The following is a 14,199-nucleotide window of genomic DNA, read 5'->3' as shown; positions in this document are numbered from 1 at the left end:
ACTTCCATCTCCTCCCCGATCCTGCTGCAGACCCACTCCTCTTCTTTCTCCTGCGGGTTTCCTCTAATTAAACACATTATCTTGTTACCGGAAAGGTATTTGTACATCAGTGGGAAAATAGCAGGACAGTAGGTGGGCTTGCTAGCTTTTGTGCGGCTTCCCTGGGTCAGTCAAAAATTTCAAAAGAGAAATGAATGAACTTACCAGGTTGCCCGATCTCTTCACATATCTTCCACCAAGCTCGGTCCTTTTTATTCCTGTCTCGGTACAGAAAGCAGCTGGTGTCGTACAGCTCCGGGTGGTTTGCTATGGCGTTGATTAGCCTTTCCTCCATATTGAATGAAGAATGAAGGGCTTTGGCTGGATCTGCCCCTCTGAACTAGGTCAGAGCATCACGTCACCAGGCTCCTGATTGGTTGTTGCGGCGCGACTTGACGCTGGAGTTCAGATTTTTCCAACTCGAGCGGTTGACGCGATACGCGCGAATGCACAAAATGCACCACACAAACTGACGTGCATATTTTTATTCGCGCGTCACTCGCGCTACTTGGACGCGCAACTGATGCGTTTTCGTGACGCAAATCTGCTTCTGAATTTTCGCGGGACCCCCAGTCGCGCGGCATCGCGCTTCTCGATTGACTTTACATGTAAACCTGACACTCTGGTCGCGTCTACCGCGTTCGGTGTGAACACACCGCAAGAAATCAAATTGATAATTGACTTTGAAAATGGGATTCAAATCAGTAAATTTGTAGCAATTCCCATCCCTAGACATATTGGAAACTAATTTGATCTCTTAAATCTGTTTTCACATAGAATGTCAAATGAGAATGTAAAGAAATGATTAAAATTAATAATTATGCTTTGTAATGTTCATTGACCAGCATCAAATACACTATTACATTACAGTCTTTCACAAAAACACACACAATAGCCGTATACGTGATGTTTTAAGAGCAAAAAATTATAGCATAAATTGTGGCATTGTACCACTGAATATGACATAAACACTGGAAATTAGATTTTACATATTTTCTACTTGTAAATGTACTCCAGCACAATTGTGTTCACAATAACATGTTCACATATTGTTTTTAGGATTTTTATACATTACATTTTAAATAGTCTCACTTTTCAACACCAATTATAAAATGTTATATTATTATTATGAGACATGAAACATTGTTTTGTTTGCCATATTTTGGATTATTTTACATGAAATTTTCTATGTTTTCAGCTTTTTAAAACCCCCCACAAAGGATGATTGGGTACTTCCAAGGTTCAAATCTGAATGCTGTTTATTTCTTTGCAGAAATTTTAAATTGCATTTTAACTTTTAATAACTTCTTCAACGATTCTTTGATTTCCTGTGTCTGAAGACCATAGATTATTGGATTTAAAGTCAAAGGCATGACAGTGGCCAAAGATAGACTTACAGTCCTTGCATTTGGAAGTATTGTACTCCCAAAGGTAAAGATAAATAGTGCAGGGAGGAAATAAATTGCCACTAATGAAAGGTGACTTGTGCAGGTTTTTAAAGCCTTTAGTCTTTCCCTACATGTAACAGTTTTTGACAAAGAATAACCAATACAGCAGTAACTTCCCACGATAAATGCCAGTGGAACCCAAAGAACAAGAACTGATGCCAAATGAGCAATTACACGATTTGGAGTAAGATCATTGCAGCCAAGCCGATACACAGGTCCATGATCACAGAAAAAGCTCTGAATAACCACAGAGTCACAGAAAGAAAGTCTTGTGAGAAGACCAACTGCAGTGAGTATGATAGTAATTGCAAGAAGCCAGAAAAAAGCGATCAAAGATAAAATGAGCTTGTGGCTGATTCTCATTTGGTAGTGCAGCGGGTACATGATAGCCAGGACTCTGTCAAAGGACAACACAACCAGATTAAAAGCCTGTGCTGCAAAAAAAGTCAAGCAGAAAAACATGAATGCCAAGCAGTCATTGTAGGAGATATGGTGATGGTTAAACAGAAAAATGTCAACAAGCTTTGGCATCAAAGCAGAGCTACTTAACAGGTCTGTAAATGCAAAGTTCACAACTCCAATATGTTTTGGACCTCTCAATGTATGATCCAAAATTATGACAATCATCAGTAGTGTGTTTCCCACCACTGAAAAAATGTAGATAAAGCACAGAAAGACAAAGTAATACCTAATATTAGCTATGCCATTAAATGCACTTATTATGAAATATGCAGGTTTCACAAATGTGATGTTTTTCCCAACAGCTGAATTTAAAAATTCCATTTGAATAATTTTTTTTTTAATGTTGAAGGTTAAAGTTAATGTCCTTTATTTTATGTTTCAGCAAACCTTCTTTAGTTAAGACTGGCTCCAAATGGAAGCAGAGCACGTTTGTGTTCTGTCCCTTATAGTCACTTGGCATTCCCCTATGACATCAAACCATATGGTTACAGCTTTGTGCAGACAATTTAACTAATAGGAATATTACATAATGGTTAATATTTTCTGACTGCCATCTTACTATCCCGAATTTTTGGTCAACCTCAGACTGACAATACAACTCAAAATCATGTTGTTTTGGATTAATTAAAAAGCTGGAAAGGGTACTTTGTGAAAATGTGTGCCCTTTTTCTACTCCTGACATTAATCTAAGATTATCAAATACCGGCTTTGCTGTCCTGCCAAGCTTGCTGTTGGGCACTGTTATTTTGTGTCAATAAGCTCGTAAGTAGCAAATTTAGTTAATAGAAGTCAGTCAATAATGGTAAACGCTAACATGTGTTAAAAGACTCATCAAAGGTAATGTATTTTTTCATGAAACTTTTTCACTTTTTTTTTTTTTTTATTGTCACATCACATGTGCAGGTACATTGGTACAGCACATGCGAGTGAAATTCTTGTGTGCGAGCTTCACAAGCAACAGAGTTGTGCAAAATACAATAATGTAAACAAGCAAAATACAAGAATGGCTACATCTGAAACTAATAAATATATGTACAATATATAATAGTATATGCAAAAAAAAAAAATTTCTGGATGGGTATACTAAATGTTTTTCTACGTGTGTGTGTGTGTGTGTGTGTGTGTGTGTGTGTGTGTGTGTGTGTGTGTGTATACACATATTTTACAAATTAAATAGAGTCAATAAATAAAATATATAAAAATATACAGAGTGAGACATGTGCAAAACAGTGGCATTACTGTACAGTATGTAGTGCATAATGTTGAAGTTCCAGTAGTGAAGGTGAGGTGTCTATGAAGTGTTCAGCAGTCTGATGGCCTGATGGAAAAAGCTGTCTCTCGGTCTGCTGGTACAGGACCGGATGCTGCAGAACCTCCTTCCTGATGGAAGTAGTCTGAACAGTTTATGGCTGGGGTGACTGGAGTCCTTGATGATCCTCCCCGCTTTCCTCAGGCACCGCTTCCTGTAGATGTCTTGGAGGGAGGGAAGCTCACCTCCAATTATCCGTTCAGAGCACCGCACTACTCGCTGGAGAGCTTTGCGGTTGTAGGCGGTGCTGTTGCCATACCAGGTGGTGATGCATCCAGTGAGGATGCTCTCCATGGCACAGTGATAGAAGGTCCTGAGGATGCGGGGGCTCATGCCAAATCTTTTCAGTCTCCTGAGAAAGAAGAGGCGCTGCTGCGCCTTCTTCACTGTTTTGTTTATGTGTACTGACCACGTAAGATCCTCAGCCAGATGTACACCAAGGAACCGGAAGCTGCTCACTCTCTCCACAGCAGCGCCGTTGATGGTGATGGGGGTGTGTACTTCTCTGCACCTCCGGAAGTCCACTATCAACTCCTTTGTCTTTGCGACGTTGAGGGTGAGATGGTTGTCTTGACACCAGTGGGTCAGGGCGCTGACCTCCTCCCTGTAAGCCGTCTCATCACCGTTGGTGATCAGACCCACCACTGTAGTGTCGTCCGCAAACTTCACAACAGAAGAGGATGGATGGCTGGAATGGAATGGAAAGATAGATAGATGTTGTGCACTGCCTTGGAAGTTTGGAGTGGAGCAGATGTTGTGATGGGCCAACTCACAGTTTTTTTTCCTCCAGAAGTCAACCACCATCTCTTTTGTCTTGCAGAAATTCAGAAATAAGTGTTTCTTTCGGACCATTCTACAAACTTCCTCACCAGCTCCCTGTACTCAAACTCCTTCCCACCCCTAATGCGCCCAACCACTATTGTCATCAGAAGATTTCTGCGGGTGGCATATTCCACTGTTATACTGGAAGTCTCACTTAGTGTCACGGCTGAGGAGGCGAGCCGTGTGGTGTGGAGGAAGGAGGACCCAAGATGCAAGCAGTGGATGAAGATGCTAGTGAAGTTTATTTACAAGGTGGTGTAGTGGCAAACGAGCAGTGGGGCATGACAAAATAACTGAAGACACCTAAAGTGGGAGAACTAAAATAACAGAAATGGGAGCATACGACAAAGGGATGAGAGGCAGAGAGAGGCAGACGAAGAGCAGGACACCGAGGAACACAGAGTAACGCAGACTGACACGGCGTAACATAGACAAACCGGCAACAGGCAGGAGAACACACAGGGCTTAAATACACACACCAGTAATCGGGGGATGAGAGACAGGAGGGCAACACAGCTGGGAGAAATCAGAGCTGACGGGACAGGGGAAACGTAAACTGAACACACTCACATGAGACGGAGACCTTCACAATAAAACAGGAAACTCACAGACACAGAACCAGACAAGACAAAGAACTAAACAGGCAGATTCACAAGCAGACAGTGTGACACCATGGACAGACGGAGGGAACACAGAGAAATGGGAGCAGGCAGGCAAAGAACAGAAACCTAACAAATGGCAATTCACAACAGAATACATACAACAAAAGCATAAGGAAACACAAAACACTGAGTCGGCAGGCTCAGGACCATGAGACTTAGCAGAAATTGCTGGGTGGTATAGGGTACTGAAAATTATTATTATTATTTTTTTAAAACATGTTTCTCGCTATGCCACCAGTATCATCCAGGTGAGAGTGACAGCAGCACAGAAAATGAATAATTGTACGCTTCCATTTACTTATTTATTTTTATTTATTTTTTAGTTAGGGCACCCTTGCATATGTGCACTTACAGGTATAGACACATTTATATTTAACCATGTTGTTTGTCATGGACAGTATGTTCATGTTCAGACTGGGTGTAGGACATTCCTCCCAATCACCCCACTGTTATTGACCAAGAAAAGTCCCCCAGTATGATAATGGAGCCCCGAAGTGGGGTGACTTTCACCAGCTTACCAAGAACTCCAAGAATACTGGATCCCCGCAATAGCGACCCTGAGCCTGCTCACTATCACTCACATCCAGCTTTAAGGACACTAGTACATATAACATGATTCAATTCAGCAGGTAGAGTGAGTACAATTAGTGAGTACAGCATGTGTTGTACTCAAGTGTTCTTAGTGCAAGTGTTTTGTATGAGTTACAACCTTCTGTCCATTGACCTGATATGTTTAGGCATTGTTCTGTAAGTAGTCTCCCAGGATTATTGTTTCCTTTGCATATGTTTCTTTGTCATTTGTTACTGGAAGACTGACTGTGATTCTATTACCAGCAAATTACATATTATAGTATGTGAGCTAACACACTTGGTTAGACCTCGCTCTTGTACAGACTGGCGAGATTTTCTTTTCCACCCCTTGAAGAGTACCCAGTATGTAGAGTCTACACTTTGAGTTTACACTTTGGGTGGTTTGTTACTGGGGATTTATGCTTTAGCGGGAAAACTAACATCATAGCTACTACTAACTGCAAATCACTCAGAAACCCTACAGTGTAATCTGATTACCGGATAGCAATTGGCCTGTTCAGTACTGCTGATTTCTCCTGTGCTTTTTAAACTTTTTTTCACCAATGTTTTTAATTTATTAGTGAGTGAATATGAATTTTCTCATAAATATAAAGAGTACGACTCATAGTCTCAACTTAACCACATGGTCTTTCACTTTTATTAGCCCTGTGTTCCCTCTGTAATCAAACCATGTGATTATATTGTTATAAGTAGAATTTACTCAATCGGGTCACTACACAATGATTCAGTTTATTTGCCACAAAAAATAACATTCCTGGGTTTCTACCAGTTTAGTCAGTCCTTTACATTATATTTACATTTTGGTTGGACATTCTTTGAAACACTAATCAAAGGCGGCCCATATCCACATAGAAGCTGGAAGAAGAGAAGTTGGAAGGCTTCCTGGCATATTCTCATAGCAGAAAATTATCTATTTAAACAGTCATTAAAATGTATTTCTGTAGTAATATAGTAGCTTTACTGAATCTCACTTTGAAAAAAAAAAAAACAAGAACAAGCATATGTCATGCTGCAATGCATATTTCTCAGAAAGGCAACCCTTACATTTGGCTAAAGATAAATGTGATTAGTTATCACTATCACCTCACAGCATAAAGGTCCCTGCTTTGAATCTAATCTTTCACCTTCCCATGCTTTCCCTGTTTGTGCATGACTTGTCAACAGGGTTTATTTTATTTTATTTTATTTATGATAAACTACTAAGCTTTCACGTTCATAAACTGACCATAGTTGTGAATAAGTATCTGTATGTCTCTCTGTGTTGGTCCTAACAGTAACAATTACAGTTGCTTAAAAAATTACAAATCACAAATCTTTGCTACAGGATGTGTTTTCAAATCAATCACACACTGCCCCGTGAAGTGTGACATTTGTAATTTGAGTTCGATTTGGAAGTACTTAAACATACTTGAACATTTTTATTTTATTTTATATGCATTCCTTAAATAAACCAAGGGGTAGACATATTTATGCCAAATTTATTCTTACTTTTTAAATTTGACTTTTCTATTTTTGTAGTGTGTTGTGATTCTTCCCTTTAACTTTTTTAGAGATTCTTTGATTTCTTGTGTCTGAAGAACATATATGATAGGGTTCAGCATTGGAGGAAAGACTGATGTCAGAGACAGGTTTATGATTCTGGCATTTGGCTCTATGTTTAAACGTAGAGTGATTAATATTGGGAGGAAATAGATTGCCACTAATGAAAGATGAGCTGTGCAGGTTTTAAAGCCCTTCATTCTTTCTCGAACTGTGGCTACCTTAGCTAAAGCATAGCCTATACTCAGATAACTCAACAAAACAAACAAAAGAGGAAGCCAAAGAATAAGAGCTGGCAAAATCCAAGCAGTTATATCGCTGGGTGTATAATCATTGCATGCAAGCCGGTATATCTGACCATGGTCACAAAAAAAGCTTTTAATAACGACTGACTCACAGAGGGAAAGCCTTGTAAGAAGGCCAGTTGCAATAAGTATAACAATAATGACAAACACCCAGAAAGAGGCAATTAAAGAGAACATGAACTTGTGAGTCACCTTCAGTTGATAATGCAGTGGGTAAACAATCGCCATAGCTCTGTCATATGACAGTGCAACCAGATTTAGAGCTTGCATTGAAAGGAATACATAGCAGAAAAACAGGAATGTCAAGCAGTCATTATAGGAAATGTGAGGGTGATTAAACAAAAAGATATCGAGAATCTTTGGCACCATGGCAGAGTTACCTAACAGATCAACCAATGCAAGATTGAAAACTGCAATATATTTCGGTGTTCTTAGATTGTGATCCAAATATATTGCGGCCATGACAGCTGTGTTTGCCAGGACAGAAATAATATAAACAAAAAACAGAAAGGCATAATAATATTTTATATTAGGAATGCCAATAAATCCACTTATAATGAAAAATGCAGGACGCAAAAAAGTGATATTTTTTCCAAGTGCAGAGTTGAAAAGATCCATTGGCAAAAAATCTTAGAGTCTTATATTGCCTAAGCTGTGATAATGCAGACAGCAGTACTGCACATCATGATTCTGTTATGCAAACTGGAGTACCCCAGATGATGAAGTTCTAGCTGGTCCCCTCAGTGTTTATATTTATCAAACCAATAGCTACTCTGGTTTGATAGCTGGTGTGTGTGTGTGTGTGTGTGTGTGTGTGTGTGTGTGTGTGTGTTATCAGTGGGGGTGAGGTGGGTGGGTGGTGGGAGGTAGTTTCACATGTTGCTTTTTTCCTTTGTTGTTTGATATAGGTTTTTAAATGTTCAGCATTTTTCAATAATTCAAAATTTATACTGTGCCAATATGTTACAAAGTGAGAGGTCTGAACTGCCAGAACAGTTTAAAACCTGGACTCTTGCTCTATGTAGCAATGCTGTTGCACTACTTGTCACAATGACTCTGTGTGGCAGGCAGTGTATGGGCCCTAATGCAGGACTTGGATGCAGAACTAAACTCAAAAGTCATCTTTATTGCTGGAACCTTTCAAAAAACAAAGTAAAGCTGGGTTAAAGTTGGGCCCAAGTCAATTTCACTCACATTTGTGGAGGAATGTGGAGAGACAGTATCAATTGCTGCAGTTGGGGAGCAGTCTCTGCAGGCGGTGAGATGTGCAGAGACAGAATATCCAGGGTGAGCCACACCCTGGATATTCTGGGACAGCAAATGCCTCCAACAAGCTCAAGCGTGAAACCTCTGATGAACAGGTAGGCATCTTCGAAGCAGTAGTTCTTTCACTAGGCTGAAGTGATACACCATTATTGGGAAGTGGGAAGGAAAAACTCCCTTTTAACAGGAAAAAATCCTCAGACAGAAGGGAAGGTCAGCCATCTGCTGCGACTGGCTGGAGGTGAGCAGAGGAACAGTAGACAAAACCAGACTGTAGAAGCAAGCCAGAGATTAATAATAACCAATGATTAAATGCAAAGTTGTGTATAAACAGTCAGTCAAAAAAGATGAGGAAAAAGAAATAGTGCATCTCAGGAACCCCCCCAGAAGCCCAGGACTTTTAAGGGTGGATATCAAGGTCACCCACTCCCATTCTATGATATGGTACCATGAGGCCTTTAAGATAAGATGGGTTCAGATTTGTCATGGTCTGGGTGGTTACCTGCAGGTCTCCAACAGCGGCTCCTCCTCCTTTAGGCAGAGATTGGTTGCTCCTCCCTGGCTGACCACCTGTGGGCAATTATTCCGGCAGCATATAAGACCTGCGCACTCAACCGTTCATCGTCTGAGTATCTGCTATCCCCATGTTAGTCAAGTGGAGTGTGATTGCTTTGTCCAGAACCCGTGTGACGACTTACCTGTTTTTCTTGTCCTCAGAGGTAGCTCCTGGAGTGGAGGTCTCGCCTCCACCTCATCCACCAGGATCGCCGATTGTCTGCTGGATCCCGTTGACTGTGCCCTCTCCTCTCATTACAGTGCCCCGGCCACTTCATAGCCCAGTTTCCACCTCTCCACTGCCTCAGCTGTTCAGCTGCACCCTAGAGTTGTCTAGGTCACCCTTAGTTAACTTAGTTTTTCTGCGCGCCTCTAGTGTGGTGGCGTCGTGTTGTTTTGCTGGTGTTTAACTGTGGGGGGAAATAAACCTTCTGTTCACTTACCGTCTCGCTTCCGGTTTGGTTTCTGCACTTGTGTCCATCTCTGTTACCTCGCGCCGTTCGGCCGTGACAGTATACTCAGGACAGTTTTATGGACACAGCAGACCCAACCCGTGTAGCGATAAGTAAGCAGGGGGCTATCATCGGTAGTCACGAACAGACGCTGCAGTATCTCCTAGCCCAAGTACACACGCTTACAGACGAGCAGGTTAAAATGCAATCCGACATCCAGTCCCTTCAACCCTCGGCGGAGTCAGAACCCGCCGCCAGTAGTTCACCTCAGCCCGTGGCAGATCCCGAGCCCCAGCGAGCTTACCTGTTCCGCGACACAGCTTCCCCGGAGCCGGAGCCGTGCGCAGGTGACCCGGGGGCCTGTAGCGGTTTTCTTTTACAGTGTGAGCTGGCGTTCGGGCGTTCGCCCCGCTCTTTCGTTTTAGACACAGTTCGAGTTTCCTATATACCGTATTTTCACAACCATAAGACGCACCGTACTAAAAGGCGCAGTCTCAGTTATGTGTGCCATTACTGTATTTAACACACACATAAGGCGCACCTGATTATAGGGCGCATACAAGTATCAGTGTTTAAAAATAAAGCGGGAGCAAAACTGAGTTTGGTACTCACATTTTTATTACCGGTAATCGTCATCATCATCAGCATACAAGTGTGCGTATTTAAAAATGAAGCGGGAGCAAAACTGAGTTAGGTACTCACATTTTTATGCAGACATGTTAGCCCAAGCATCTACAATCCATTCGCAAATTGTGGCGTAACTCGCCCGGCGCTGCCTTCCACTCTTAGTGAAACTGTGGTCTCCATCGGTCATCCATCGCTCCCACGCCGCTCGCAGCCTTACTTTGAACGGCCGGTTCACATCGATGTCCAGCGGTTGGAGTTCCTTTGTCAGGCCTCCCGGAATGACAGCAAGCTCACAGTTCATTTGTTTCACTTGTTTTTTCACATCGGCTGTGAGATGGGCACGCATAGAGTCACAGATCAACAGCGATGGTGATGCGTGGAAAAAAACCACCTGGTCTCCTTACATACACCTCCCTCAGCCAGTCTTTCATCATTTTGTCATCCATCCAGCCCTTTTCATTTGCCTTGATGATTCCTGCTGGAAACTTCTCTTTAGGCAAAGTCTTTCTCTTAAAAATCACCATAGGCGGCAGTTTCTGTCCATTAGCATGGCAGCCAAGCACAACAGTAAAAGAAGACTTTTCGTGCCCCGTTGTGCGTATCGCTACCGTGCTGGTCCCCTTCTTCTCCACAGTGTGACTCACCGGGATGTCGAAAGTGAGCGGCACCTCGTCCATGTTAGTGATGTGGCTGGGCTGGATGTGTTTGTCGGCGATGTGTTTGCTGCAGTAGGAGCGGAAGATGGCCAGCTTTTCATTATAATCCGCTGGAAGTTGCTGCGCTACCGTAGTCCTGGTCCGGATGGAAAAATGGCACCGTTTCATGAAACGAAAGCACCAAGACGGACCTCCTCGGAAATGTTCAATTTTCATTTCTTCTGCTAGCGAAACTGCTTTTAGTCGAATGGTGACCGTCGAAACGCTTCTCCCACTCATTCTTTGCTCGATGATCCACTGCTCGAGTCTTTCCTCCAACTCGGGCCACCTCGCCTTATGTCCGCGGAAACTCAGCTGCGTCTTCTTGACCTGTCGGAGCTTGTTTTCCAGCTTCCTCCACTTGCAAACCATTGATTCATTAATCTTGAATTCTCTCGCGGCTGCTCGATTTCCATGTTCCTCCGCGTAGCTGATGGCCTTCAGTTTAAACTGTGCTTCATAAGCGTGTCTCTTTGCCATTTTCAGGGTTGTTAAAACAACGATGTTCCGCATAATGCACATACCTGTCCTTCTAGACAGGTATGTGCGATTGTCCCGGTATATACGATCAACGCCCACACTTCACCCTTTAGCGTTCTCATGGTGTTCTCTACTACGTCCTCCTTACAACACACAGGGCGCACTGCACTACAGGGCGCGCCGCACTTTTTAAAGAAAATCTAAGGCTTTTATGTGCGCCTTATAGTTGTGGAAATACGGTAATAGGTAAACTACGCGACCAAGCCCTAAATTGGGCCGAGGCATACCTGAGCGTACACCCGTTGCCGTCTTGTAGCTATGATGCCTTTCTTGGCGAGTTCAAGAAGACTTTTGCTCACCCTATCTCGGTGGGCAGTGCGGTTCGGCGGCTGTTAAATCTCCGTCAGGGCTGCCGTAGCATCGCGGATTATTTGATTGACTTCCGCACTGCCGCGGCAGCAGTCGGCTGGCCCGATAAGGCCCTTCAGGGAGTCTATTTGCAGTCGCTGAACGAGCACATGAAGGATCAGCTAGCGTCCCGAGACGAACCTGTCACTTTCGAGGAGTTAGCCTCGCTCACGCTTCGCATTGACAACAGACTGCGGGAGCGAGAGAGGAACTCCAGTACCCGTCAGCCAGTGCGGCGTGTGTCCCCGGTTTTCATTTCCCCATCGCCGCTTCCGGTTCAGCCTTCGGCCACAGTCGCCGTGGAGAGGACTGAATCGGAACCAGAACCCATGCAGATCGGGTGATCCCGGTTGTCCCCGCAAGAGAGGGAGAGGCGTTGTCGCTCTCGCTCGTGTTTTTATTGTGGCTCCGCTGAGCATTTTATTTCCACCTGTCCCAAGAAAGGAAAAGGGGGCGCCCACCGGTAGGTCCGGGGATACGGGTGGGTGGTACCAATATTGATTCTAAGCCCCGTTTTTGTTGCCGGTTACGCTCTTGCTCGGTTCTGCGACCCACACGTCCCAGGCATTAGTCGATTCAGGCGCCGAGCAAAGCCTCATTGATAAAGAATTAGCCAAGCAGCTGAATATTCCCCTTTTTGAGTTGGACTCTAGCATCCCAGTTAAAGCACTAGTAAACCAAGTTTTCTCTCACATCACTCACTGCACCGCACCTATTACTATAGTCACCTCAGGCAACCATAGGGACAGACTCCCCTTCTTGACATTCCACTCCCCCAGCACTCCCGTTATCCTTGGTTTCACCTGGCTAAAACTACATAACCCTCATCTGCACTGGGCAGGGCAGAAAGTTATAATTTGCAGCCCATTTTGCCATGCCAATTGTCTCGTCTCAGCCCCGCCGTCTGCCATTGTCGAGCTCGCACATGACGAAAGCGCCAACATAGACCTTTCTGTTATACCTTTGGTATACCATGACTTAAGGGAGGTTTTTAACAAAGACAAAGCTCAATCACTACCCCCGCACAGACCTTACAACTGTGCCATAGACCTGTTACCGGGTTCCACCCTACCTTCAAGCCGCCTCTACAACCTGACACGCCCCGAGAAGACAGCCATGGAAAAGTACATTCTCTGGCCGTGGGCATCATCAGACCCTCCTCTTCACCCATGGGGGCCGGATTTTTCTTTGCCGGTAAGAAGGACGGCCCTGTATCGATTTTAGGAGGCTTAATGACATAACGATAAAAAACAAATACCCCTTACCGCTGATCAGTTCCGCCTTCGAGACGGTCCATGGTGCCTCCATTTTCACAAAATTAGACCTCAGAAATGCGTACCACCTCGTCAGAATCAGGGAGGGCAATGAGTGGAAAACCACCTTTAACACTCACTTGGGGCACTTTGAATATCTAGTGATGCCTTTCGGTCTCACAAATGCCCCAGCGGTTTTCCAAAATCTGGTGAATGATGTACTGCGAGATTTCCTCGACCGTTTTGTCTTCGTTTATCTCGACGACATCCTGATTTTTTCCAAAAACCTGGAGGAGCACCAAACGCATGTCCGAGCCGTGTGACAACGGTTGCTGGAGAATAAACTGTACGTTAAGGCGGAGAAATGTGAATTCCACTCCCTTTCCGTCTCGTTCCTGGGCTACATCCTTGGGGGGGCAGGTGAAGACAGACCCGGCTAAAATACAGGCAGTCGTGCAATGGCCCATTCCAACGTCCCGGAGTCTTCTGTAGCGTTTCTTGGGCTTCGCAAACTTTTACCGCCGCTTCATCAGAAACTACAGCCAAGTAGCAGCACCGCTGACCCAGCTAACATCTTCAAAGCTCCCTTTCATTTAGGGTCCGGAAGCAGGAGCTGCTTTCTCCAAGTTAAAGGAACTGTTTACCTCAGCGCCGATTTTAATTCACCCCGACCCCAAGAAGCCATTTATAGTTGAGGTGGATGCGTCTGACGTCGGGGTAGGAGCGGTATTGTCACAGTGCTCTGGCACGGCGTCCAAACTTCACCCGTGCGCCTTTTTTTCCCTGTCGCTTATCACCGCTGAGCGGAATTACGACGTGGGTGAAAGGGAACTGTTGGCCATGAAACTGGCCTTAGAGGAGTGGCGGCACTATCTCGAGGGAGCGGAACACCCATTCATAGTGTGGACTGATCACAAAAACTTGACTTACCTTCGTACAGCCAAGAGACTGAATTCACGTCAAGCTCGCTGGTCCATGTTTTTCAGTAGGTTTAACTTCTCGATCTCTTACCGCCCAGGGTCCCGCAACGTGAAACCGCAAATCTAACACGCAACGCCCGGCTTGGTTGTTGCAGCCTCTCTCCATTCCACGGCGTCCCTGGTTGCATATTTCTTTGGATTTTGTTACTGTTCTACCGGTTTCTTCTGGCAAGACCGCAATCCTCACTGTGATTGACAGATTTTCCAAGGCAGCTCACTTCATTGCCCTCGACAAACACATCCACTGAAACTGCTAATCTGCTAGTTGACCATGTTTTTAGGCTGCATGGGATACCCACTGAGATCGTC

The 14,199-nt window shown here is 44.1% G+C and overlaps 2 protein-coding genes across 2 annotated transcripts; both read right to left on the bottom strand.

Annotated features, from left to right (window-relative positions):
- Positions 1–1,298: 1,298 nt before the first annotated feature.
- Positions 1,299–2,270, bottom strand: LOC101471850 (olfactory receptor 1500-like). Its single transcript, XM_004550402.2, has one exon. The coding sequence runs from the start codon at positions 2,268–2,270 to the stop codon at positions 1,299–1,301; it is 972 nt and encodes a 323-aa protein (XP_004550459.2).
- Positions 2,271–6,817: 4,547 nt separating this feature from the next.
- LOC143420731 (olfactory receptor 1500-like) lies at positions 6,818–7,795 on the bottom strand. The gene has a single exon (XM_076888844.1). The coding sequence runs from the start codon at positions 7,793–7,795 to the stop codon at positions 6,818–6,820; it is 978 nt and encodes a 325-aa protein (XP_076744959.1).
- Between the last annotated feature and the right edge of the window lie 6,404 nt (positions 7,796–14,199).

Source organism: Maylandia zebra, linkage group LG10 (genome assembly GCF_041146795.1).
Source record: "Maylandia zebra isolate NMK-2024a linkage group LG10, Mzebra_GT3a, whole genome shotgun sequence".
NCBI classification, from domain to species: Eukaryota; Metazoa; Chordata; class Actinopteri; order Cichliformes; family Cichlidae; genus Maylandia; species Maylandia zebra.
Note: the sequence above shows the minus strand (reverse complement) of the source record. Positions and strands in the feature narration are given on the sequence as shown.

Coding starts and splice junctions, on each gene's coding strand:
- LOC101471850 (XM_004550402.2), bottom strand. CDS start 2,270: ATGGAATTTTTAAATTCAGCTGTTGGGAAAAACATCACATTTGTGAAA.
- LOC143420731 (XM_076888844.1), bottom strand. CDS start 7,795: ATGGATCTTTTCAACTCTGCACTTGGAAAAAATATCACTTTTTTGCGT.